Below are 24,047 nucleotides of genomic sequence, written 5' to 3'. Positions count from 1 at the left end.
TCTGTTCCCTCCTGGCTCTTGTGTCATTTCCAGCAGCACAAGGCACACCAAGAAAAGCTCCTCCAGAACATGCCATGAGAAACACAACCTGATTTCATTGCATGAAGGAGCTCTGACAGTCCCACGGGCTCAGGGTTGTTTGTCAGTGAACAGAGCAGGGAAAAGCACAGACACATTCCCTGCACAGGGAATTCACAGGAGGAAAGTGCAGCGCTGGAGGATGAGCTTGGATACAACGTTCCCACGGCAGTTTTGGGGATAAAATCGTCAGCAGAGAGAAAAGAAAAAGTCCTACCAAGGGTGGGCTGGGGAGGGCTGGTGCTTCCCAGGAGGCTCCCAAAGCTCAAGAGGACAAAGCCCAGACCTTGTCCAAGCTGCGAGCTGGGTCTGAGCCAGAAACCAGGGGGTGGCAGAGACATTGCTGCTGAAGGGCTTCAGATTGCCAAAGCTAAAGTGTCCAGGATCAAGGAACAACTTGAGGTTACAGAAGTCTCAGTGCCCACGTTCCATCCCCTCATTTCAAGCTAAAAGCGGAGCTCCCCTTGTGATTCTGCTTTTTAATAAAGAATGTCAAACTTCAACAAAATTCCCTTAGAAAGACCCCATGAAGGTTCACACTGTGAGAGCTCACTGGAGGCAGCCCCAACTCCTGCCCTGGGTCAGTCCCTGTCAAGCCCACTGTGCTTTCCAGCTGCTTTGCTCCAGCTCCTCCCAAATCACCATGAATTCCACTGAACTGAAACAAATCCAAATCCTCGTGGGTCGGGACAAGGGCAGGGAGAGGTCACTCAGGGATCACCATCAGGGCCACAACAGCCCGACCTGGGGAAATGAACTGAACTTAGGACTGAGCAAATCAGACCAGGAGAATGAGGATTAAAATCAATCTTGAGAAACACCTCCTCCCGCTCCTGAACTTTTCTGTCCGGGCCGCTGCTCGCGGGGCACAGAGAGGGGCCCGGCCGTGTCCCTCCAAACCTCCCTGGGAATCACCCCAGAGCCCTCAGCCTTCCTTGTGCCCATCCCTGGGGCCCCTTGTCCCTCCCAATGGCTCCCGTGGCTCTCCCAGTCCATCCCAGCCTCTCCCAGTCCATCCCAGCCTCTCCCAGTGACCCCGCCTGTCCATCTCGCCCCTCCGTGGATCTGCCGCCCCTCAGCCAATCAGAGCGCGTCTCTCTGATGACTCATCAGTTGCCGGGCAGATCCACAGAGCCGAGAGCCCCGCGCTGGACTCGGCCGCCCAGTGCCGCGCACTTCATTCCCAGTCCCTCCCAGTGCCACCACAGTCCCTCCCAGTGCCACCACAGTCCCGCCCAGTGCCACCACAGTCCCTCCCATTGACACCACAGTCCCTCCCAGTGCCACCACAGTCCCTCCCAGTGCCACCACAGTCCCGCCCAGTGCCACCACAGTCCCTCCCAGTGCCATCACAGTCCCTCCCAGTGCCACCACAGTCCCGCCCTGAGGACCCAGAGTCCCTTCCACTCCTTTTTAGCCCATTCCCAGTCTACTCCGAGTTCATTCCTACTTTACTCCCAGACCTCCACACTTACTTCCAGTGTCCCAGTATCCACTCTCATCTCTTTCAGTGCCACCCCAGTCCCTGCCAGTCCATTCCCAGTCCCTCCCAATGCCACACCACTCCTCTCCACTCTCTCCCAGTGCCCATCCCAGCGTGTCCATCTCGCTGGTGCCCTCCAGCTCCCAGCCCGGCCCCGGCCGCCTGCTCTGCTCCCTGATGGATTTCTCCCCTGCCCACATCCAGCTGAGCTGCTCCCAGGGCCAGCAGCAGCTCTCGGGCCACGTGCTGGCCACTGCCGTGCTCCCCAGCGGGGACTGGAGCCAGCAGCTCCTGGTGCTGCTGGAAACCGCCCCCGGCAATGCTGGCTCAGCTCCAGCTGCCAGGTGGAGCACGGCAGCCTGGAGCACCCCCTGAGCCGGCACTGGGGCACGGCCCGGCCCCCACAGCGCCGGGGGCAGCGGGGGAGGCACTGGGGGGGCCCAGAGGGGGATTGGGGGGTGCTGGGAGAAACTGGGAGGGAGTTTGAGATAGACTGGTTTAAACTGGGGAAGGGATTGGGGTGCTTAGGATGGCTGGGAAGGGGTTTGAAGAATGTTGGGGAGGGTGGGATGGGGTTCTGGGGGTGCTGGTGGACACTGGGAGGGAGTTTGGGGGTGCTGGGTGTCACTGGGAGGGATTTGAGTGAGCCTGGATGGGCTGGAAGGAGATTGGGGATTGGAAAGCAGGGATTGGGATGAGGTTGGTTGTGCTGGAAAGAGACTGGGAGGAGTCTTGATGAGTCCTGGTGGGGCTGGGAAAGGACTGGGAGAGGGTCTGGGGGTCCAGGGGCAGTGGGGAGAAATTGGGAGGGGGCTGTGGGATCCTGAGAGGAACAGGAGGGGCTCTGCTGGGTCCTGGGGAGGCTGGGAAGAGACTGGCAGTGATTTAGCAAAATAGCGATATTGATCCAGTATCAACATCAATCTGTTAATGGACAAAAAACCTCTCCAACAGTTTAAAGTTACACAGTGGATGTTTAATCACAGCACTGGGCGAGTGCGGGAGTCACCCCTTAATACACACTGCAAGCTGACAAAAGATTCCAGTGTTTATTTATTTACAAAAGTCTTAAATATCAAAAATACTAATATTAATACATATTAATACTAATACATATGCATAATGCTAGCACCTCCCATGTGCCACTTCGGATTAGAATTCATGGTAATGATTTTAATGTCATTACGCCTGCATGGTTGGCTCCCCAATTTGAGGAGGAGGTCATTTTGGTGTGGAGGGTTCATCAAGGGATGAAGGAAAACCGCTCTTCCTCACTCTCACCTTTCTACCTTTACAATGGTTGACATTACAAATGACATTTGGTACAACTCCAGTTTCCTCCCTTGTGACTTTGAAATGGGTTTCCAGATGTAAGGTCTGTAATCATCCTGAACCCGTTTATCAGTTTCTCTTTTCTCATTATAAGCACAGCTGAACAAACATACAATGAAAAGTAATTTTTTATCTAAGTCCAAGATTCATTATCTCAAATCCTGTTTCTCACTTAATCATTAACTCTAACTAGTTCCAGCAAGACCTATCTCTAGCCAAGACCCCTAATTTTTCTAAAATTCTTAATTGTTTAAAATTAGTGACTCCAAAGGAGGTTTCAGAGGGTCCTGGGTAGGCTGGGGGAGACTGGGAGGGTCCTTGGAGGGGTTTGGGGTGTCTGTGAGAGGTTTTGGGGGTCCTGATCTCTGCAGATGCCCCAGGGATGCCATCAAATGCTGCCCAACGCAAGATGCTGATGGGGATTGGAGTCTCAGTGTTGGGCTTCGTCTTCTTGGCACTGGGGCTCGGCTTCTGCCTGTGCAGGAAGGTGAGGGAGGGTTCTGGGGGTAGTGTCTCCCTCACCCAGAGCGTTTGTGCTCCCCTCTGGGCCCCCAAGCCCAGTGTCACCCCCTTTTCTCTGCCCACACAGCTCCTGAGGCAAAAGGTTCCAAGGATTGAAAGTCAACAATTCCCACTGTCATTCTGTATCCTGTTGGATTTTCATTCCCCTGCTTTCATCCAGGTGCCCACAGGGAGCCAGGAAGATGTGGAGCCTCCCAGCCAGGTGTCTTCCCAACACGCATCACCAGGACCACGGATCACCAGGGCTCTGCCCAACGGGGGTCACTGGGGATCATCCAACGCCCATCCTCCCATGGGGGATGGAGCTGGAGCAGCGCACGAAGCTCTTCCCACACTCAGGGCACTCACAGGGCTTCCCTTACTGGTGCCTCCGTTGGTGTCGGGTCAAGTGAGAGCTCTGTGAGAAGCTCTTCCCACACTGGGGACACTCGTAGCGCCTCTCCCCACTGTGGATGCGCCGGTGGATGGTGAGGTTGCCGTTGCGGTTGAAGCCCTTCCCGCAGTCGGGGCAGCGGAAGGGCCTCTCGTCTGTGTGAATCCGCTCATGTCTGATGACACTGGAGCTGGTCTGAAACCTCTTCCCACACTTGGGACACTCGTAGGGCCTCTCCCCAGTGTGGATGTGCCGGTGCTCCCTCAGACTGGAGCTCCACCCAAAGCTCTTCCCACATTCCAAGCAGGTGTAGGGCCGTTCCCCTGTGTGGAGCACCTGGTGTCTCATCAGGTCAGAGATACCTCTGAAACACTTCCCACATTTCCCACACTCATAGGGCCGTTCCCCAGTGTGGATCACCTGGTGATTCCTCAGGCTGGAGCTCTGGCTGAAGCTCTTCCCACATTCCCCACACCCATAGGGCTTTTCACCAGTGTGAATCACCTGGTGCTCGATCAGGTGGGATCTCTTTCTGAAGCCCTTCCCACATTCCAAGCACTTGTGGGGCTTCTCCCCCAGCTCTGAGCTCCGGCTGGATCTCTGGCCGTGTTCCTGGCACTGGGGGGATCTTTCCTCCTCGCAGCTCCCTGGACTGGGTTTCCAGCCCCTCCTCATGCAGGATCTCTGGGGCTTTTTCTCCTCCTCTGCCATCTGGACACAGTTTGGGAATGAAAATTCCTGGTTAGGAGGAAAAGGAGAGGAGAGCGCCTTGGGCTGGGGGTTCCTCCATGCCCAAGTTCATCTCAGAAAGTCATTGGGCATCTTGTGTCTGTAACAAAGCAAAGCACCAAGATTCAGCCCAAACATCAAAACAATGATGAAAAACTACCCAAACACCAAATTCAGTCAAAACCCCCTCCAGAATACAAAGATTCAGCCCCTGCAAAAAAACAAAGCACCAATATTTAGCCCAAAAAAGTTCAGAAACACCAAGATTCAGCCCCATCAAAATCGTGGATCCCCTCCCCAGTCACCTCCAGGGCAACACTTCTGGAACTGCACATACAGGGAGAATGGAACGTTGTCCTGCTTCCTCTTCCTTCTCTCCCACCTCCTCCTGTGTCCCTACTCTTCCTCCCACTCCTCTTCCTCCTACTATTTCTCCTCCTCCTGCACCTGTTCCTCCCACGTGAATCCTTCGACCGTTTTGTTCTTCAACCCTGCTTCTCCTTCCCTTCTCCTCCTGCCCCCAGGCCCAGCACCCACTGCCGCCTCCCTCTTCCCCCCCAGTCCCACAGCATCCCACCGCAGGGGCACGGATGCAGCTGGGCCAGCTCGGCCTGGGGCAGCGCTGGGCTCTCGGCCGCTTCCGCCCGCACTCTCTCCCCACTGCAGCCGCTCCCGCCACCACAGCGCGGGGGGGCCCGGCCTTGGCGCTCCCCCCTCCCACCTCCCCAAATTCCCCTCCAGGGGGGCGCCAAGGCCCGGGGGGGAGGGGCGCAGCTGGGCTCCAGCTGGGGAACGCTGGCAGCTGCGGCTCTGCCTGGACACTGATGAGTCATCAGCGCCGCGCGCTCTGATTGGCTCAGCCCTGCCTGAGCCCTGCGCCTGCACCAAGGGGGGACACCCTGCTCCAGGGGGGATGGCCCCAAAACGGGGGAACCCCAGCAAAGGAACAACAACAAAGGCTCTTTACAAACTGATCCCCTCAACCTCATTGCACATAGGGCCAGGGACGTGGACATAAGGAAGTGATAGGAGGAGCCAGCAGCTGCACAAAATGTTATTAATTCATGACACAGACTGCTGCTCAGCCAAGGTCCTGCTAAATTCATCAACTTCCAGAAGAACAACAAAGACTTAACACAGCCATCAATATCGTTAGCTATACAAAAGTGGGGTGCATATTAAGGGGGTATGTAGGAGGTGCATTGGGAAGTCTGTACCTCTCCAGGACTTCAGCCAGTGGGGAAAGGGAGAGCGAGATGTGACCAAGAAAATTAGGATGAAAAGGAGGCTGTGTCTGCCAACAACTGGAGAGACCCCATGGGAAATGTCCCATGGCCTCGCCCTATTTTTATGAATGAAATTACTGTTACAGGACTCCTCTGTCTTCCTTGTGGACAGAAACCTGTGGGGATGTCAATTTCTCCACACACCTTGGGGCTCCTCCGCAATTCCTTCCACCGTCCGGGCCGGCGGGCAGTGAGTGCAGCTGAAGGGGCCTCACCCAGTTTGGGGGATCGGCTCCCTCGGCTGGCGGCGGCACCGGGCATTGATTGGGTACCCGAGAGTGAGCAGGAGACAGACGAGGGACGGATCAGGGCGGCTCTCAAGAGTCGGCAGGGAGAGAGCACTGAAAATCTCAGCAGTGACTACAGTGGCATCTTCGGGGAGTGAACATGGCAGGGCACCCAGGGAGGGGACAAAAGGGAAAGCCACAATGGGGTCCCAGCAAAAGGGATGAGGATCCCAAAATATCTCTCAAGGGTCCCTTGGGAGCATGTGGAGGTAATTTGCACATTCTCCCAGAGCTAACTAGGGACATGGACACCCAGGGGGGCAAGAAGGGAAGTCCAGAAGGGATTTAGACAACAGGGGATGGATGGTGTTGGTGTGTTGGGAAGGGATTGGCTGAAGGGGAGTGTGCAGGAATGTGCTTAAGGCAAGAAGCAGCAGGAGGAATCCATGGGATAAGAAAAAGGATAATGGAAAAGAGGAAGAGAAAAATACTGAGGATTGGGATGTGTTTCAGAAGGGTCTCATCCTCCAAATTTGCTTGCTTATTCAGATCCTTTGTATCCCAGTTTTCCAGGAGAGGAAAACAAGGAGGTGAGGATTTCAGGGGGTTTCTCTGAGCTGGGAGCGGCAGGAGCGGGCGCAGAGCTGCGGCACCGGGAGCACGGGCTGGGGGCCTGTGGGGAGCTGTGGGGCCGGGCCGGGGCTGTGGGGCAGCCGGGGCTCAGCGCCGGGCGCTGCCTGAGCCCAGCACCCCCCGGGCAGGGCCGGCAGTGGCCCCCGGCCCCCAGGAGGCTGCGGGACGCCCCGGCCGCTGCCCGGCCCCGTGGAGCTGCCGGCCCTGCCCGCCGGGGGGGCCGCCTTTGGACACTGCGGCAGGACAGGGACCGGCTCTGGGATACGGGCTGGGGAGGGGAGCCTCAGCACAGCCAGCACGAGGAAGGAACAGCTCACAAATGGCGATTAGACCTGCAAGGATCCACATGATCTTTTAAGCATTTCCTGGTGGGTCCCTGGAGAAAGGAAGGATTTTGCAGAAAGCTCAGCAGCTGCCACAGGATGAGCACCCACAGGCACTGAGGGGGCTGCAGCAGCGACAGAAGAAGCCCCTGCAGCACTTGCTCACAAAGGCTCAGCAGCTGAATGCAGCAAGGGATGAGCAAAAGGCCAAGCTGAAGGCAAAGGCCATGGCACACTTCCTACAGCCCCTGAGGGATCAAGCCCAGGGCCCAAGGGGGCCCCAGCACCCAGGGGACACCCTCGGCCACAAGCACCTGGCACAGGCATTGCCCTCCTGGCCAGGGCACAGCCCACCCAAACAGCCCCTGGCAAGGAATCAGCCTTCCAGCTGCAGGGCACAAGGACACTGCAAGCACAGACAGCAGCACCCTCAGCACCAACAAGTCCAGCCCTTGATGGACACGCATTCTTAGCGGTGGCACAGCTCCCATTCCACCAGGGACCCAGCACACTGCAGCCCTTGGGAACATCCAGGGTGGCTCTGGATCCAGAGGAGACCTTTCCTGATGGACACAGGGGCCTCTCCATCCAATCGGAATCTTACACCTAAAGGTGCTAGGGAATATATAAATTATTAAAGTACTAAGTAGGAAAGATGAGTGGGTGTGTTTTATTCAGCCACTATTAGCAGATGTGGGGGATGGGTTTGAAATGCAGGAACTTTTATTTACTCACAATTGTGATTGTAATTTACTAGAAAGGGATATGATGGCTAAATTGGGAATGCAAATTAATGTTGCAAAAGGTGATACAGAGGCTGGTTCTGTTGTACCTCTGTGTCAAATGTCTGGCAGAGCCACGGCTGAAGTGAACCCACAAGTGTGGGCAGCCCCAGGGAAACTGGCAAAATTAGATATGGAGCCTCTCCAAATTTCCCTGAAGCAGCCAGGACAAGAGGTGTCCAAAAGCAATCCCCTGTTCCAAGGGAGGGAAGGAAGGGCTCACAGCCTGTCTGGGAGTCCTGCTCAAGGCACGGCTTGGGCAGCCAGGGATGGCTCCCTAGAATGCTCCTATCCTGCCAAACAAGAAATCCAATGGAATCCACAGAATGCTGCAGGACCCAAGAAGAAGAAATGAGATGATGAAACCGAGGCACCCCACACTCTCAGATCCTTACACCAGCCTCAACCAGGTGCCCTCCTCACACTGCTGCCATTCACAACTTGATGCAAAAGATGCTTTCTGGCAATCTGCCCACTCACAGGGGATGCAAACACAATTCTGCCTTGGGCTGGCAACAAGAGCTAGAAGGGAAAATGCTCAAGACATGGACGGTCCTTCTGCAGGGATGCACGAAAGCACCGGCCTGATTGGGGCAAGCCTTGCAGGAAATATCAAAGGAATTGACCTCATCCCCAGGGACTGGCTTAATGCAGGATGTGGATGACTTGCTCCAGTCAGAAAAACAAGGAGAAGAGGTAGAGGGAGCCTCTGTGAAATGGCTTCATTTTCAGGCTAAAAAGATGCTTTGAGTAGCTGAAAAAAAGGGGCAAACATTACAGAAAATGTTGAAATATTTTGAGACCCATTTTGACTGAAGGCTTGTGGTGTATTGACTCTGAGAGGGTCCAGTGAATCTGAGAAGTAATGTTACTCAGGACTAAAATGGAGCTGAAACAATTCTTACAATTAACAGGGAATTGTAGGAGCTGGACTGAGGATTCTATCTTTTAGCCAGAACATTCTGTGACTTTTTTAGCCCCAGATAGTCTCAATTTTATAGAGTGGATATAAGAAAGAGAACAAAACTCAACAAAATGAAAAAAATAAAATGATTGATGCCCCAGCCATGGCTCTTCCACACTCAGAAATCTGAACTGCAAGGGAATATTAAAGAGGCCACCCCTGAGCCTGCACTGAAGGCAACGCAGCAGCAGCCAGGGCTCCCCAGTGGGGGAAGCCCCTGGGCCTGCCCACAGATCCTCTGCTCAAATCCTCGGCCTGGCCACCCTCCTTTGCCATCTCCAGCCACTGTGGGACAATCCTTGCTCTCACTCTTGCAGCTTCAGGCCTTTCTGTGCCTGCCCTCGCCACAGCTGCTGGGGAAGGCACCGGGACAATTCCACTCTGCCTCTCAATTCCACTCACACTCTGCCCTGCCTGGGATTAGAATATGGGAAAATAGACCAACTTGAAAATGGCTTCAAATCTTATTTCTCTAAAGGGACTTGGTTTGCCTTTGCCTTGGGGAAAGGAATTTTAATGTTTCTTTTCCACCACTTAGCAGAGATGAAATTAACATCTCCACAGACTGGGAATAGCCCAAAAGATTCCCCCCAAGATAACGACCATCAACAAAACATCAACACCCAGCAGCAAACATCAACCAACATCTTACCCCAGACACTGCCCCAGGCACAACTGGAGACACCTGGTCTGGAAAAGGCTGAGCAGAAAATCCAGGAGTGCCCACCTAATTCCCATCACAGGCACAGAAATCCGGATGCAACAGGAAACCAAATCCTAACAACTCCACACCTTGAAACCAATGAACAATAAAGCAAGGGTTTTCTATGGTGTCAGAGTGTATAAATTTAGAAAAATCTAGTCAAACTCGTGTGTCATGGAATGATTTTCTCTGCACACCCAGCCTAAGTGTGCATGAAATTATTCCTGTTGCACATTCTGGCCAGAATCAAGTAATGCCTTATTTTTCTAAAGACATTGTTGAATAGTTTTTGCTTTTCTCAGTTTCAGTGAAAGGATTACACCGTTAGAGTAATTTTTTGTAATAATTTTACTTCTATATTGTCGGTTCTGTTTGGGCCAGTGGTGTGAGAATCAGTTTTAGTCCTAGGAGAATGAAAAGAAAACACTTGATTGCTTTCTCATTTTTGTTTTATATTTGTACTTGACTCTTAGTCATTAAAAAATGATGGTATGAGTTTTTTGATGTTCCCCTTTAAGCTGCACTTTGAAAACTAGAAGAGCTTTAAAGTTGGTGCTTTAACACATAAACAATTATTAGAATATTGTTTAAAAAAAAAATAAATAGCAGATCTGTGGGGGGCCACGTGTGAGTCACGGGATGTCTGCCCTGGAAGAGAAGCTTTGCTCCAGGCAGCCAGGAGAGGAGCTTTAGAAATGCAAATTAACACTGATGAGACAAAGCCTGCACAATGGCCCAGGGGCTTCCTGCCTGCAGGAGGAACTGGGCTGATTCCAGGAAGAAAAAACAGAGGCAATGAGTGAATCTGCTTGGAGATAGGGCCAGGGACTTGTACATAAGGCAACAAAGGGAGAAACCATCATTTTCAGAAAATGTTACTAATTGACAAGGACTGCTGCTCAAACCAAGTCCCGCTACATTCCTGAACTTCCAGAAGATCAAACACTTCACAGAGCCAGGAATATCGGGTGTTATACAAAAAGGACATGCAGCAGGCGGATCGGGAAGGCTGAACCTTCCAAGCACCTCGGCCAGTGTTGGGCAAAGGGACAGGGACATGCGGCCGGGAAAATCAGGACAAAAACGAGGCCGCGTCCTCCAACACCTGGAGAGAGCGCATGCAAATGCCCCATGGCCTCTCCCTTTGGGCAGCAATAAAGTCACTTGCACACCGCTCCTCTGGCTCCTTGGGCCACACAAACCTCTGGCGCCGGGAATTTTCCCGCCCGGCCCCGGGCCCAGCGCAGCCACCTCCGGCCTCCCGACACGAAGCGGGACGAGCCAGCGCTGCTCCGCCACCGCCTCCTGCCGAGGCCCCAGCGGCAAGGAGACCGCGGGCAGCCGCTCCCGCAGCGCCCTCAGCCCAGGGCCAACACGGGCCGGCCACGGCACAAGCCACCCGCCACAGCCCCCTGCCGCCCCCTCCCGGGCCCGCAGCGAGCCCCGAGCCCCCGCAGAACCCAGCGCGGCTCCCACCTGCGATGGCCGGGGCCGCCTCCGAGCTCCGCCGCCGCCTCACCGGGCTCCGGCCGCCGCTGCCGCCGCTGCCGGGCCCGCACAGACGCTCCGGCAATGGCGGCTCTCCTGCCCCACGGCCGTCCTGGGGGCGCCAGCGGGGCCGGGCTTGTGCCCGCTCTGCCCAATCAGCGCGCGCCAAAACCACGAGTGACGGCAGCAGCAGCCAATCGCTGCCAGCGGCGGGCTCTGCACACGGCACAGCCCCGCCCCGCGCTCTCAGGGCCCGCCCCGGGCTGCGTGAGGGGAAAGGCGGGGATGAGGAACAGCCCTGGAACGGGCCCGGCCCGAGCCGCCATTGAGCTCCCAACACAAACAAAGTTCTCCGCACCTCCCGGCCCGCCTTGCCCAGCCCTGGCTGCTGGGTGCCTCCGGCTCAGCGGGAAGACCTGGAGGCTCATGCACATCTAATTAGGAGCATCAGTGCATCGCTTTGATTTCCCCCAAATAAGGGAACCCCCCCCCCCCGCCCCTTTGGCTGAGTGGAGGAGAGGAGAGATTTTTTGCACTAAACTCCCAAAATTACCAAAACCAAACTTAAGTGAACCGGGACCCCCCAGCAGCGCCTCTCTGCCGTCCCAGCTGAAGCCCTCGCTGGCTGCTCCAGGCTGGATCGGCACACTGGGAGCACTGGGAAGGGGCCCCGGCTCGGGGCGCAGCCCCCGGGGCAGCCCCACGGCCCCCACGGCAGCTCCAAGGCTCCTCCAGCCGGGATGGAACGTGGGACGGGGAGCAGGGGAAGGGACGGGGATACCGGAGCCGAGGGAATACGAGGGTCACCGGGGGCACTTCACGAGCATTTAACGCAAAAGATAAAATCATAAGGGAGACAAAAGCAACAGCACCTGTAGCACCATAGCACAGGGCCACACAAGGACATGTCCCACTGCTGTGGGGTGATGCTGGCCCGAGTCCAGGCACCCACCACAGCTGCTCTCTCACTGCCCTCCACAGCCACACAGGGAGAGAAAATTTAACCAAGGGTTCATGAGTTAAGGACCCGGGAGCATTTCCTCATCAAATGAAGTCATGGATAAAACAGGAGATTTGACTTGAATTTATTGCCAATAAGCTCAGAGCAGGAGAATAAGAAGACCCTTAAAAGCACCTTCCTTCCACCCCTCCCTCCTTCCAGCTCTGCATCCTAACCTGGCAGTGCAGGGATACAGGGAATGGAGGCATGGTCAGTTCATCTCCCAGGGCTTTTCCTGCTGTTCAGGGACAGGAGTCATTCCCCTGCTGCACTCTGGGATCTCTCCCACCAGAGAGGTCTCCAGGAACTTCTCCAACCTGAGTCCATTCCATGGGAGCAGCCCCCTCACAGTGCTGCAGCGTGGGTCATTCTGCCACGGGGTCAGTCCTTCCAGGACAGGCGGCTCCAGCAGGGACCCCTCTGTCCACAGGTGTCCCCTGGGGTCACAGCCTCATCTCAGGCATTCCCCTGCTCTGGCATGGGCTTCTCCAGGGGCTTTGGGTGTATCTCTGCATCCCAGTGAATCTCCAGGGGCAGTCAATCTGCAATTCCCATTGTTGCTCTGTGTTCTGATGGATGTTCCTGCCTTTGTGTTTACCCAAGTGCCCACGGGGAGTCAGGAAGATCTGTTTGGTCAAGGTTGAGCTCTGTGAGAAGCTCTTCCCACACTGGGGACACTCATAGGGCCTCTCCCCAGTGTGGATGTGCCGGTGCCTGATGAGGGTGCAGTTTTGTGAAGCCCTTCCCACAGTCAGGGCAGTGGAAGGGCCTCTCCTCTGTGTGAATCCACTGATGTTTGATGAGACTTGAGCTCCTTGGAAATCTCTTCCCACACTCAGGATGCACTGGTGTGCTCCGAGTTTGCAGCTCCAGCTGAAGCCCTTTCCACACTCCCCACACGTGTAGGGCTTTTCCCCTGTGTGGATCTTCTGGTGACAAATCAGATTGGACATCTCAATGAAGCTCTCCCCACATTCCCCACACTCGCTAGGGCATTCTCCTGTGTGGATGTTCTGGTGCCAGATCAGGTGGGAGCTGCGACTGAAGCTCTTCCCACATTCCAAGCACTTTCCAGGCTTTTCCCCTGTGTGGATCCTACAGTGGTTAATCAGGAGAGAGATCTTCCTGAACCTCTTCCCACACTCCCCACACTCCTAGGGGCTCTCCCCAGTGTGAATCACCTGGTGCCAGATCAGATGGGAGCTATTCTTGAAGCCCTTCCCACACTCCCCACACTCCCAGAGCCATTTCCCAGGGTGGATCCTCTGGTGTTCCCTCAGCTTGAAGCTCCAGCTGAAGCTCTTCCCACATTCCAAGCATTTGTGGGGCTTCTCCCTGCCATGAGCTCTCTCCCCCAGCTCTGAGCTCCGGCAGGATCTCCAGATGCCTTCCTGGCACAGGGGGGATCTTTCCTCCTTGCAGCTCCCTGGGCTGGGATTGCAGCCCCTCCTCATGCAGGATCTCTGGGGATTTTCCTCCTCTTCCTCCATCTGGCCATGGCTTGGGAATGACAAATCCTGATTTGGGGGTAAACAAAGTGGGAGTGCCTTGGAGTAGAGGCTCTTCCTGCCCAAGTCCATGTCTAGAGCTCAGCAGGAGTCTTGTGTCCATGATAATCTCCAAAATATCAATATTCAGCCTCAAAAAAAGTCTCCCAGGATTTCCCCATCTCTTGTCTTTCCTATTTGGTCTCCCAGAAGTTTCAGTTCCCTGGGATGATGGGGGTCCAAGGGCTCCAGGGGTTCCCCCTCCTCTGGGGTCCTCCTTAGCGATGATCCAGAGGCTTTTGGGGGTCCATGGGGTCCCTTCTCCCCTGATCTCTGCTTTGAGATCCCAGGAATCCCAGGAGTCTCTCCTCTCCAGGCTCCCACCTCTCCAAGCTGCCAGGGTCCCCCAGCTCCGGGATCGCCCCTCTCTGCTCTCCCCATTCTGGGGGTCCCAGGGGTTCCTCTCCTCTGCTCTCCCAGGGGTCCCCAGGACCAATGTCCTCCCCAGCCAATACTGGGCAATGGCCACGTGGACCCCAAAGATCCCCCAAGGGGCTCAGCTTTGGGGTCCTGCAAGATCCAAACCTACACACACAGAGGATAAAAACCTCCCAGGGACACCAGACAATATTTGGGGCTCAATTCCACAATCTGCAAGTTCCAAACACACTCCAATAAAAAGACCCTCTCAGGGACCCCCTGACAGATTTGGGACCAGCTCCCCCTCCCTGCTCACCTGCAGGATGAAGTGGGGGCGATGGGCCCGTGGCCGGGGGTGCTGCGGACACAGAGGGCACTGGAACCTCCAGCTTCTCCTTCTATTCCTGTTCCTGCTCCTCCTTTTCCTTTCTCCCTCCTCCTGCTCCTCCTCCTTCCTAATCCCACCTCCTCCCCAGTTCCTGCTTTCTGTATATTTACAGTGGAGAATCTTGCTTGTTTTTAGAACTAGAACAAAGATTCCAGATGGAACAAGCCTTGCTGGTTTTATTCAGCAGTATCAGTGACTACAGGTCGTGTTTGCTCTGGTTTGGTGCTGTCCTCGTTCCTCCTCAGTGCTCAGACTGGGCTATGGGGTGTCCTTGTTTGCTGCATTTTCAGAGTTCCTCTTGGATCCTTTGGGCAATAGGCTGTGCCCTGGGAGGATTCTTTGTGCTCCTTTGTGACACAGGAGAAGCTTCCAGGCGGTTTTTGCGTGAGCGGCTGCTGTGGTGTCACAGGAACGCTGCCACGTCCCCGTGGTGTTCCCGTTGCTGTGGGACACGGAGGCCTCAGTGTCCAGAGCGGCTCTGGGCGCCTGCTCGTTGCCAGAGGATCCTCCTGCCCGAGGCATTCTCAGCAGCCAGCCCAGCCCCTGACGGGTGTCCTTCTGTGCTTGCAGGGGTACAGTCTGCAGACGTGTGCAGCGCAGCCAAAATGATGCAGCAAGTGGTTGCTGCAGTTGGCACTCTGTTCTCTGTGGCTTATTCGGGGTATTTTTTAACCCACTTGGCACGTAAGTTGAGGTTTTCCCTCGGTGCAGCCTCTGTGGCTTTGGGCTTGCTGTGTGCTTTCTGTTCTTCCACTGGAACGGAGTTGACTCTGTGACCAAATTGCCATGAGGACAGGGTTGGTTTGGGAGAGCTCCTGCCAGAAGCTGCAGCTGAAAAAGGGGGTGTCTGCAGCCAGCGGGGCGTGCACAGCATTTGCAATGAGGCCTGGGGGGGTTCTGTTCCCTCAAGCAGGGAGTCTGTGGCAGCGGAGCCTGGAACTCCCTCCGTTTGCTGCTCCAGCCAAGAGCTGACACAGCCCAGTATTTTGTGCTGCTCTCTTGCTTGCTGTGTGAAGGGCCTGTGGCTCCTGGAGGGATGCTGTGAAAGCAAAATGCTCTCTCGGGCTTGCCTTGCTCATTTCCCACCACAGGCAGTTTTTTCCTAACAACATCTGGTTCACGTTCCCTCTCCCGTTGCAGGGCACCTCACGCGTGGATCCCCAGCAGCTCCTCCTTCGGTGAGTGGCAAAGGAAGCTTTGGTGTTCAGAATTGTGCAGCAAGTTGTGAGCTCGGCGTGTGGCAGCCGAGTGCCAGCCTGGGAGGCTGAAGGAAAGTTCCTGTCAGTGTCTTTGCAGCAGCAGCAGCAGCAGCAGCAAAGAGATCCCTGGCAGTTTTCTCTGTTTCTGCTGAAGAGCTTTTGAAGAGCTGTAGGACTGGTTTTGCAAGCAGAAGATTGCTTGCTGGCTTTAGCCATGGTGGAATATGGAATTCCCAACAATAAGTGGCAATGTCGGCTTTAGCCCATTGTTAGTTTGAACAGCTCTGAACCCTATTTCTGCTTAGTGCAGCTGGATGTGTAGCTGAGGATAAAGAAGGTGATAACTGAGATAGAACTTCCCGTCCCTCACGCTCCCGTCTGTCCACAGGGCACCAAAGCAGCATCAGCACCTCCTCTGGCTCCCTCTGCTTGCAAAGAGGAGGCCAAAGAGGAGGAAGAGAGCAGTGAACTTCCCGCTGTTCTGGGAGACGAGGGAGAACACTCCGCGGTTTGGGAATACAACAGCGAGGCTCCCGCGGTGTGGGACAAGGACAGTGGACATCTCCCGGTGTGGGACGAGGATGGTGGACATCCTGTGGCTTGGGAAGAGGAGGGTGAACATCTTCCAGCATGGGAAGCGGACAGAGAATGTCCCATGGCTTGGAAAGATGATGATGAACCTGCAGCTTTTTGGGAAGAGGACAGAGAAGCTGCAGAGTTTTGGGAAGAGGAAAGAGAAGATGCTGTGCTTTGGGAAGAGGATGGAGAATCTCCCTCTGCTCCTGAAGAGGACACTGAAGCTCCCTGTGCTGCAGGATCCTGGGCTGAACATTCTGACAGCAGCACAGCCCTGCAGCCAGAGGGGAGCGGGGAGTGGAGCCTGATGCAGCTGAGTACGTCTGCTCTGTTCCTGTGTGCCAGAGCAGGGTGCTGTGTGTGTGTCTCAGCATCAGCTGCACCCAGGGTTGCTCTGCAGCTGAATGGCACAGGGTCATTTATTGTCCTTCCCCAGCTGAGAGCAAGGGGCTCCCGGCCCCAGGGAGTGGGGCTGCATTCTGGCTCTCATCTGAGAGGGAGCATCTTCCACCTGGTTTCTTTCAGGGAACACCGTGAGCGTGGGGGAGCCTGCCGAGAAATACCTGGAACTGGAGCAGATTGGCCAAGGGTAAGGGCAAGGCAGTTACTTCTGCACAAGCAGGGCCCAGGTATTTTGCTGGTGCAGGATCCAGTGAGAAGTCAGGAGAGCTCCAAACCCCTTCAGACACTGGGGTACGATGCTGCTGCCTCTCAGGGCTGATCAGAATTGATAACTGTTTTCTCTTGCACACCTTGCATGGCAGAGGGCTGGTGGCTGCTGTGCTGTTGTTTGAAGGGTGGATGCACTCGGGTGTTTCGTGAACGCTGCAGGCAGCAGAGATCTCCTGTCTGGGCTGGCTTTCACTGCCAGGGCCTAAAGCGCTGCTTCTTTCTTCTCTGCTGTTTTGTCTCCAGGGCTTTTGGAACCGTTTCCAAAGGACTCGACAGGGCCACGGGAGGAGAGGTCAGTGTCAACACGCCCAGCACGTCTGGCAGCTCTCGAGGGCTTTCCCCTCTGCTGGGAGCTGTGGCTGGAGCTGTGGGGCCCAGCAGAGCTTTCCTGCACAGGCTGCTCCTCTGAAGGCAGAGCAGGGTCAGCCTGCAGAGCACAGCTGGGACAGACTTGGTCCTTCTCAAGTGCCCAAAGGAAGGCAAGGAGGGCAGCGGTGTCTGTCAGAGCAGGACACCCTGGCCTGGTCTTCATGTCTAAAAGTGTGAATGCATCAGCTGCTGGAGACTGAGGCCCAATTTACCTTCATCCCAACCTCAGACAGGAACACTATTTAGCAGTTTTATCATCCTGAGTTCCATCAGGATACCTCAAGGCCTAATTAAGGAGAGATCCTGCTTGGGCTCAGTTTGGGGTTTTAGTCCTACTGCAGCTGTTCCCACAGAGACAGGAGAGAAATGAGAAGATGGATGTGCAGAGCAAAGCTCTCTCCTAAACCCTGCAGCTGTGTTTGGGTCTGGTGTCAGTGGCAGCTGGGACAGGGATTATCTGAGCAATGGATGTGCACGTTTGCTTTGTTGTGCTATCCCAAACAGGGCAGGGACATTTGAAATCCTGGCCAAATGCCATAGAATTGCTAAAGGGTTCCCGGCTGTTTTGCTCTGTGTGCACAGAAACAGAATTACCTCCTGCTTGCATAATGTGTTGGAATAATAATCCTAAGAGTGTTGAGGCCATTTGAGAAGACTGTAGGTGCAGAGAATGTTGTTAGAGCTTTGAGGCTGACAGCTGAGGGAGCATTTCTGCAGAGCTTACAGAGCCAAATGTCTCTGGCCATGAGTCCTGTAACAGCCCCAGCGAGCAGAGCAATGGGCTGTGGGAATGGCACTTGCTGAGCTCTGGTGTCCCATCCCAAGGCAGTTTGGCACAGCCCGGCTCGCTCGCTCCAAAAAGACTCGCTCCGTGTTTGCTGTGGCCTCCTGCCACAGACTGCTCCAGTTAAAGGTCTGCAATGTCCCTTCAGGTGGCCATCAAGAAAATGAGTCTCAGAGGGCACAACAGGGAACGAGCTGTGAATGAGGTCGTGGTCCTGAAGGACAAGAAGAACCCCAACATTGTCAACTCTCTGGACAGGTGAGTGCTTCAGGTCTTTTCCCATACACGGGCCCTGCGTTCATCTTTCCTGGCATCCCCAGTCTGTAGCCTGTTCTGAAAATGCCTGACCCGGCCATATCTTCCCAGAACAACAGCCTGGCACTTCACTCCTTCCATGTGCTTTTGTTGCTTTGCTTTGCCTTTTTCTTCAAGTTGACCCCATTTGCTGTGTTTTACAGCAAGTGCTGATAAACCCTGGTAGAAATTATTTTCCTTGGCTTCTTCTTCCCAGCCCTGTCCCATTGCTGCAGGTGACAGGAAGACCAGGTTCCTGTTTCCAGAAATGCCTCATTTGCCCATTTTTCAATGGCCTTGCCTATTTCTGAAGGGACTTTGTGCAAGGTTTTCCAAGCATTTGCCTGCTTTTGCCCCAAGTGCTGCACGGCCTCCTCCCCTGGATAACTCTGGAAGTTGTGTTGCCTTGTTCCAGTGGGAATGGTGGAACTGATGAGTTCAGATGCTGAAGCAGCTGGGGACAAGTGTTGTGGTTCCACATTGAGCTGGGCTGTTGCTAAAGTGCATTTTTCACCTGCTTGCCATCTAAGGCCTCTCCTTTCTCCCAGGTGCCTCCTTCTCCTTTAGACTGGGCAGATTCCAAGGCCTGTGCAGCCTGGCAGGAATGTCTCTCCATCTGATTCTGCCCTCACTGACAAGTGACCTGGGAACAAAACTCCACTCTGGGCTTTTCCCTGGGGGAACTGAGCAATGCACATTCATCTCTGTGCCATTGTTCTCCTCTTCCAGCTTCCTTGTTGATGGAGATCTCTGGCTGGTGATGGAATACATGGATGGAGGAACTTTGCAGGACGTTGTCAGACAGACACGCATGGCTGAAGGAGAGATGGCAGCTGTCAGTCAGGAGGTGAGGGATCCTGCTTGTGCTTCCCATGGCTGGGACACCGTGGTCCTTCCAAAGAGGCTGTGAGAGCAGAGTGGCTCCATGCTCAGGCCTTTGTTTCTCTGTTGTTTTTATGAGCTGGAGAGGAAAGAGCCTCTGAAGTGAACGGCCTGCAAATATCACTGCATTTCTACTCTGTTCTTGTCTTCTTTCCTGCTGTTGTGGTACTCCCTGGCTTTTTTGGATTTGCTGTTCTCAGCTTTGCCTTGAACCTTTTGCCTGGAGCTTGTCTGCACTGCGCTCCTGGGCTGTCACAGCAAAGTTGCTGCTGGCAGAATTCTAAACTGTCCTTTCTTGTGTGATATATTCCAGCCTCTGATTTTTTCCCTTGTGTTTCTTGTTGTCTCTCAGTGTCTGCAGGGCCTGGATTTCCTCCATTCCATCCGGGTGATCCACCGAGATCTGAAGAGCTCCAACATCCTTCTGGGAATGGACGGCTCTGTCAAGCTGGGTGGGTGTTCCTGGCCAGGCACGGCGCTCCCGGGGTGCGGCTGTGGGGCTGCTTCCCAGTGAGGGCCAGAGCCCCACAAGTGCTGCTGGTGGCACTGCCCGGCCCCTGCTGCCAGCTGAGAGCGGCTGCCCCGTGCAGAGAGCTCAGGAGAGGAGCAGGCTGTCAGGAGTGCCTTTGCTCTGGGTATGGCCCTCCCAGAGGGACAGGAGTTGCAATCTAAAGCTTCAAAGGAAATCAGTAAAGCCAAGCATGAAAGCTGAGGGCTTCTTTAAGGGTCCAGTTCCATCTTTCCTTGGCTACAGCCCTGAGCACTTTTCCAGCTGGATTCAGCACTGCATTCCCAGACTGAGAGTGGGGAATCTTTGTGCTTGGTTTCCTCATTGCAGCTGCCTTTGACAGTGCTTGTTTCTGTCCTCAGCTGATTTTGGCCTCTGCGCTCAGCTCAGCCCTGAGCAGGACCAGTGCAGCTCCATGGTGGGCACTGCTCACTGGATGGCCCCAGAAGTTGTGACCCGTTCTCCTTACGGCCCCAAGGTGGACATCTGGTCCTTTGGCATTGTGACCATCGAGATGGTGGAAGGAGAACCTCCTTACTTCCAGCAAACGGGGGCCATGGTAAGAGGCAAATTCTCCAGGCTTTGCAGAGGCCTGTGAGCACAGGGTGACCCTGCACTGGGAGGAGCAGCTGGAGGTTTCTGCACATCGCAAAGGGAATTCCCACAGCACCTGAGCCTGAACACAGACAAATATTCTGCAGTCTCCAGCAACAATTTGCTTTGGCATTTAAGTTGTTGCAGCTCTTGTGAGGATGACCCAAATACATGAAGCAAGTGCATCAGCTCTAATGTTGTCTTGCAGAAAACCCCAAACCAACCCCAACACCCACACCCAAACCCAACAAGATTTCTGGAGGAGTTTCTAAAAGAGGTTTTGTGAGATGAACTCCCCCTGGCTCTTCTCACTGGGAAACTTGTCTAAAACATGAAGATGATTGTTTAACATCCCCACACTCTAACATATTTCTTTCCTTCCTTTTACTTTCTCTGTGTCACCAAGCCTGAGCTTTCAGCCACACAAACCTGCTGTTCCTTGCCTGGCAGTTTCTGGCATGGGGCATCAGGAATGCTTTTAACTTGAGTGTCAGTGGCACTGCAGAGATGCATTTGATGTAAGAATCCCTTGAAATAACACAGGCAGACCACACTGACTCTTGCAAATGGCCTGTAAAGCTGGTGTCTGTATTTGGAGAAGCAAAATGGGCTATTTCTGATGGAGGTTCCTACTGACAAAGTCAGCCAATGCAGTCGGCTCTGAAGGCAAGATCATTTGGATGTTGCAATGGCTGTGGCTGCACCAGGGTTTGGGTTTTTTGGCTGGCCCAGAAGAATGAGCTGTGAGCAGCAGCATCTGTGCCAGGGAGGAAAGTGCCCGGGGAGCTGGGGCAGAGAAAGCGGGCTGGATGTGAGCACCTGTGGGTGTGGAGGAAGCTGTCAGAGCGCTGTGTTTGCTTTTCCTGCAGGCCCGCGCTCTGATCCGGCAGAACGGGAGCCCGCAGCTGCAGGAGCCCAGGCGCCTGTCGGCTCTGCTGCGGGACTTCCTCGAGTGCAGCCTGGAGCCGGACGAGGAGCGGCGCTTCTCTGCCCAGGAGCTGCTGCAGGTGAATGCCAAGCGGCTGCGGGGGAAACGGCAGCGCCAGGGAGGGCTTTTCTTGTGGGGCCCCCTCCCATCATCTCCAGTCCCGCTGCTTTTCACACGCAAAGCCAGCAGAATCCTCGCCTGCTTTGGCTTGGCAGGCTCCTGTCGAGCTCATCTGGAGCTGGTGCCCCGCCACGAGCGGGGACATCTTCAAGCACATCAGGTGGCTCAGAGCCCTGCCTGACCTGAGCCTGGATGTTTCCAGGGAGGAGCCACCTCCCACATCTCTGGGCTCCCTCTCTCAGTGTTTCCCCACTCTCCTGCTACAGCAATTCTTCTTTACATCTAATCTGAGCCTGCTTCCCTCTCTTGACTTTCAAACCATTCCCCTTTGTCCTCTTGCAACAGAGCCTGTGAGCAACTTGAGTCTGGAAAGTAACAGTTCATTTCTTTCTTTTTTATCCCTTGGGCAGCACCCATTTTTGTCATCAGCCAAGCCTCTCTCCAGCCTGACCCCTCTGATCACTGCAGCAAAGCAACTGAGGGAGCAGCGCAGGAGGAGATGAAGCCCTTGACGAGAGCTTTTCGTTGTAGTAGTTAGGAAAAGTAGTTAGTAACCTTAGTTAGCACTGTTAGTTAGTTAGTTAGGGTAGTTAGGACAGCCTGTTTGTTATGGCAGTTATTTGAATAAAATCTCTGTTAAACCTCAATCCCTTGAGGTGTCCTGTCCTTCTCCCGCTGTGACTCAGCTGCCCGGAGCACTGCGAGGGGAGAGCGGGCCCAGCCTCGCCCAGAGCTGAGCCCCAGCAGAGCCTGGCAGAGCCCAGAGCAGCCTCGGCATCTGCAGAGTCAGCCTGGAAGGAGGCGCTTGGAGCCTTCTGGGCTGCAGCCGGCTCTTGCTTACAAACTGTGTGCGCTGGAAAATGCCTCTGGTTCTGCGGGAGGGCAGAAGGGGCCCGGGGAAGGCCCAAGTGCTCCATGCAAGGGAAAAACCTGCCCTGTGTTTGTGATAAATAACTGTGTTGTTGTTGACCTTCGCTATTATGTGTTGGCTTTTGCCAATTATTATAATCAGAACGATTTTGATATAGCACAGTTTGTAATCATTTCTAACTGCTTTTGATATAGTAGTGTTATAAATGACTTTCAAATTTCCAAACAATCAAATCTAATTAATTGATAACATAGCTTAATAAATTGGATACAAAATAATAAAAGAATACAATTTATTAAAAGAATACAATTTAGTAAAAAAGAGATACAATTTAGTAGATATATTCAGATACATATTTTTATATATATATATATATATATATATATATATATATATATATATATGTGAATATAATTGGCCAGTGGTTACAAATGCTTAAGGCATAAGCAAAACCGACCGGGGTGTGGGGGGGGGTCTTCTCACCTCACCTCATGTACGAAACAAAGCACTTCAAGCTAAACTTATATACTGTATGCTTATACATATTCATTAATGTTTCCCATAAGTTTCCTCCTTTTTCTGATTTTACTGACCATTTATTTTCTAAACTACATCCTGTGCCTTAATTTTGACATGTAACATCTGCAAAGGGGTACATCTGCTTTGTAACACTGATTCTTGATCGTTTCTAATGATAACTTTAGTAACAGTTGCAATTTAAGTAGCACGAATCAATTCCATTTATTACACTGGGAATGGGGAACCCCTGCACTTCCATTTCTGGGTGAACCCCCCTTCCTTGGCACAGAGACTCCCTTGGACATTCATTTTGGAGCACCAGGATGCCCCGGTACCCCCTTCCCAGCTCCAAAAATCTCCTGCACCCCCTTATCTGGAACCTGGAATCCCCTGAACCCCCATTCTTGGGAATGGAAACCTCCCAGAACCCCCATTCCTGGGCACCAGAACCCCCCTGAACCTCCATTTTCAGGCACCGGGACCCTTGAGCCCCAGAACAGAGGAAGGGATCCCCCTGAACTCCCATTCCGCTGCAGCAGGACCCCCGTGCACCCCTGTATCCAGGACTGGAACCCTCCCAAACCCCCCATCCTCACCCCCTGGGACCCCCCTGCAGCCGAGCCAGGCTGTTACCCCCCTGCTTTGTTGGTTTAACCCAAAGTTATCTCCTCCCTTGCCCTGCCCATCATTGTATCCCAACCCCTTTTTCCAGTATCTTCCCTATCAATCTTGTCCACCCTGCCCCTTGTTCCCAAATGTTCCCTGTCAATCCTGCCTTATGCCAACCCCCTGCTTGGACGTCCCCTTTGGAAATCCCCTAATCCACAGCACCCCATTGGTCCATGTGTCCTATTCCCCTCCCCAGGATATCCCTCACTGGTTGAAGTTTTGTATCCACCCCTGGGCCCTCCCCATATATAAATTGCTGTACACTTGTATTCTGTGTCTTTTGTCCCTGGACCCTTGGGCGGTTAAACCTTTCTCTGAACCCCAATATAAAAGACCTTCCCCCCATTCTTGCCTCCACACTGTGTCTGACAACTGTTAAGTGCTGCAGAACATTGCTCTAAGCCACACCTCGGGTCATCCTGCTCCTGAGGTGTGTTCCAATCCCAGTGTGGAGCTGAGGAAGAGCTGACCAGCCTTGGCACCATTTCACACCCAGCTGATCCCAGTGTGTCCCCACTCTCTCCCAGTGCCCTCCAGCGTGTCCATCTCGCTGGTGCCCTTGAGCTGGAGCCAGCAGCTCCTGGTGCTGCTGGAAACCGCCCCCGGCAATGCGGGCTCAGCTCCAGCTGCCAGGTGGAGCACATCAGCCTGGAGCACCCCCTGAGCCGGCACTGGGGCACGGCCCGGCCCCCACAGCGCCGGGGGCAGCGGGGGAGGCACTGGGGGGGCTGGGAGGGGGATTGGGGTGTGCTGGGAGTATGGATGTTAACTATGAGCAAAAGTAGGGAGCCCAGTGCCTGTGGAATAGCAGGCTGCATAACTTCCTCAGTCTTGACTGAGAAAG

General features: G+C 54.2%; 2 protein-coding genes and 1 pseudogene across 7 annotated transcripts in view; 1 reads left to right on the top strand and 2 right to left on the bottom strand.

The window, feature by feature from the left end:
- Positions 1–24,047, top strand: part of LOC147646091 (serine/threonine-protein kinase PAK 1-like) — a 230,347-nt gene that overhangs the window by 180,684 nt on the left and 25,616 nt on the right. Inside the window, exons 1-10 of one of the 5 annotated variants that reach the window (XR_015281968.1) lie at positions 11,179–14,902; positions 15,359–15,396; positions 15,806–16,310; positions 16,519–16,582; positions 16,909–16,957; positions 17,967–18,076; positions 18,842–18,959; positions 19,347–19,629; positions 19,865–20,061; positions 20,966–21,103. The exons of 2 other annotated variants lie outside the window; for them this stretch is intronic. The gene's annotated coding sequence lies outside the window, so the exon portion shown is untranslated. Of the gene's footprint in view, positions 1–11,178; positions 14,903–15,358; positions 15,397–15,805; positions 16,311–16,518; positions 16,583–16,908; positions 16,958–17,966; positions 18,077–18,841; positions 18,960–19,346; positions 20,062–20,965; positions 21,634–24,047 lie in introns of those variants that run through there. 2 more of the 5 variants (XR_015281967.1, XR_015281966.1) reach the window with 2 other exon arrangements.
- Positions 1–24,047, bottom strand: part of LOC147646093 (uncharacterized) — a 228,306-nt gene that overhangs the window by 189,356 nt on the left and 14,903 nt on the right. Inside the window, exons 1-2 of one of the 2 annotated variants that reach the window (XM_086873946.1) lie at positions 10,912–10,992; positions 4,209–4,617 (exon numbers count right to left, since the gene is read on the bottom strand). In XM_086873946.1, coding sequence (XP_086730072.1) covers positions 4,209–4,499 — 291 coding nt within the window. In that variant the 5' untranslated portion in view covers positions 4,500–4,617; positions 10,912–10,992. Of the gene's footprint in view, positions 1–4,208; positions 4,618–10,911; positions 10,993–24,047 lie in introns of those variants that run through there. The other variant, XM_086873945.1, reaches the window with a different exon arrangement.
- On the bottom strand, positions 12,289–13,503 carry LOC111922110 (uncharacterized; annotated as a pseudogene).

Source organism: Cyanistes caeruleus, unplaced genomic scaffold (assembly GCF_971803275.1).
Source record: "Cyanistes caeruleus unplaced genomic scaffold, bCyaCae1.hap1.1 HAP1_SCAFFOLD_125, whole genome shotgun sequence".
In the NCBI taxonomy this organism is placed as follows: Eukaryota; Metazoa; Chordata; class Aves; order Passeriformes; family Paridae; genus Cyanistes; species Cyanistes caeruleus.
Note: the sequence above shows the minus strand (reverse complement) of the source record. Positions and strands in the feature narration are given on the sequence as shown.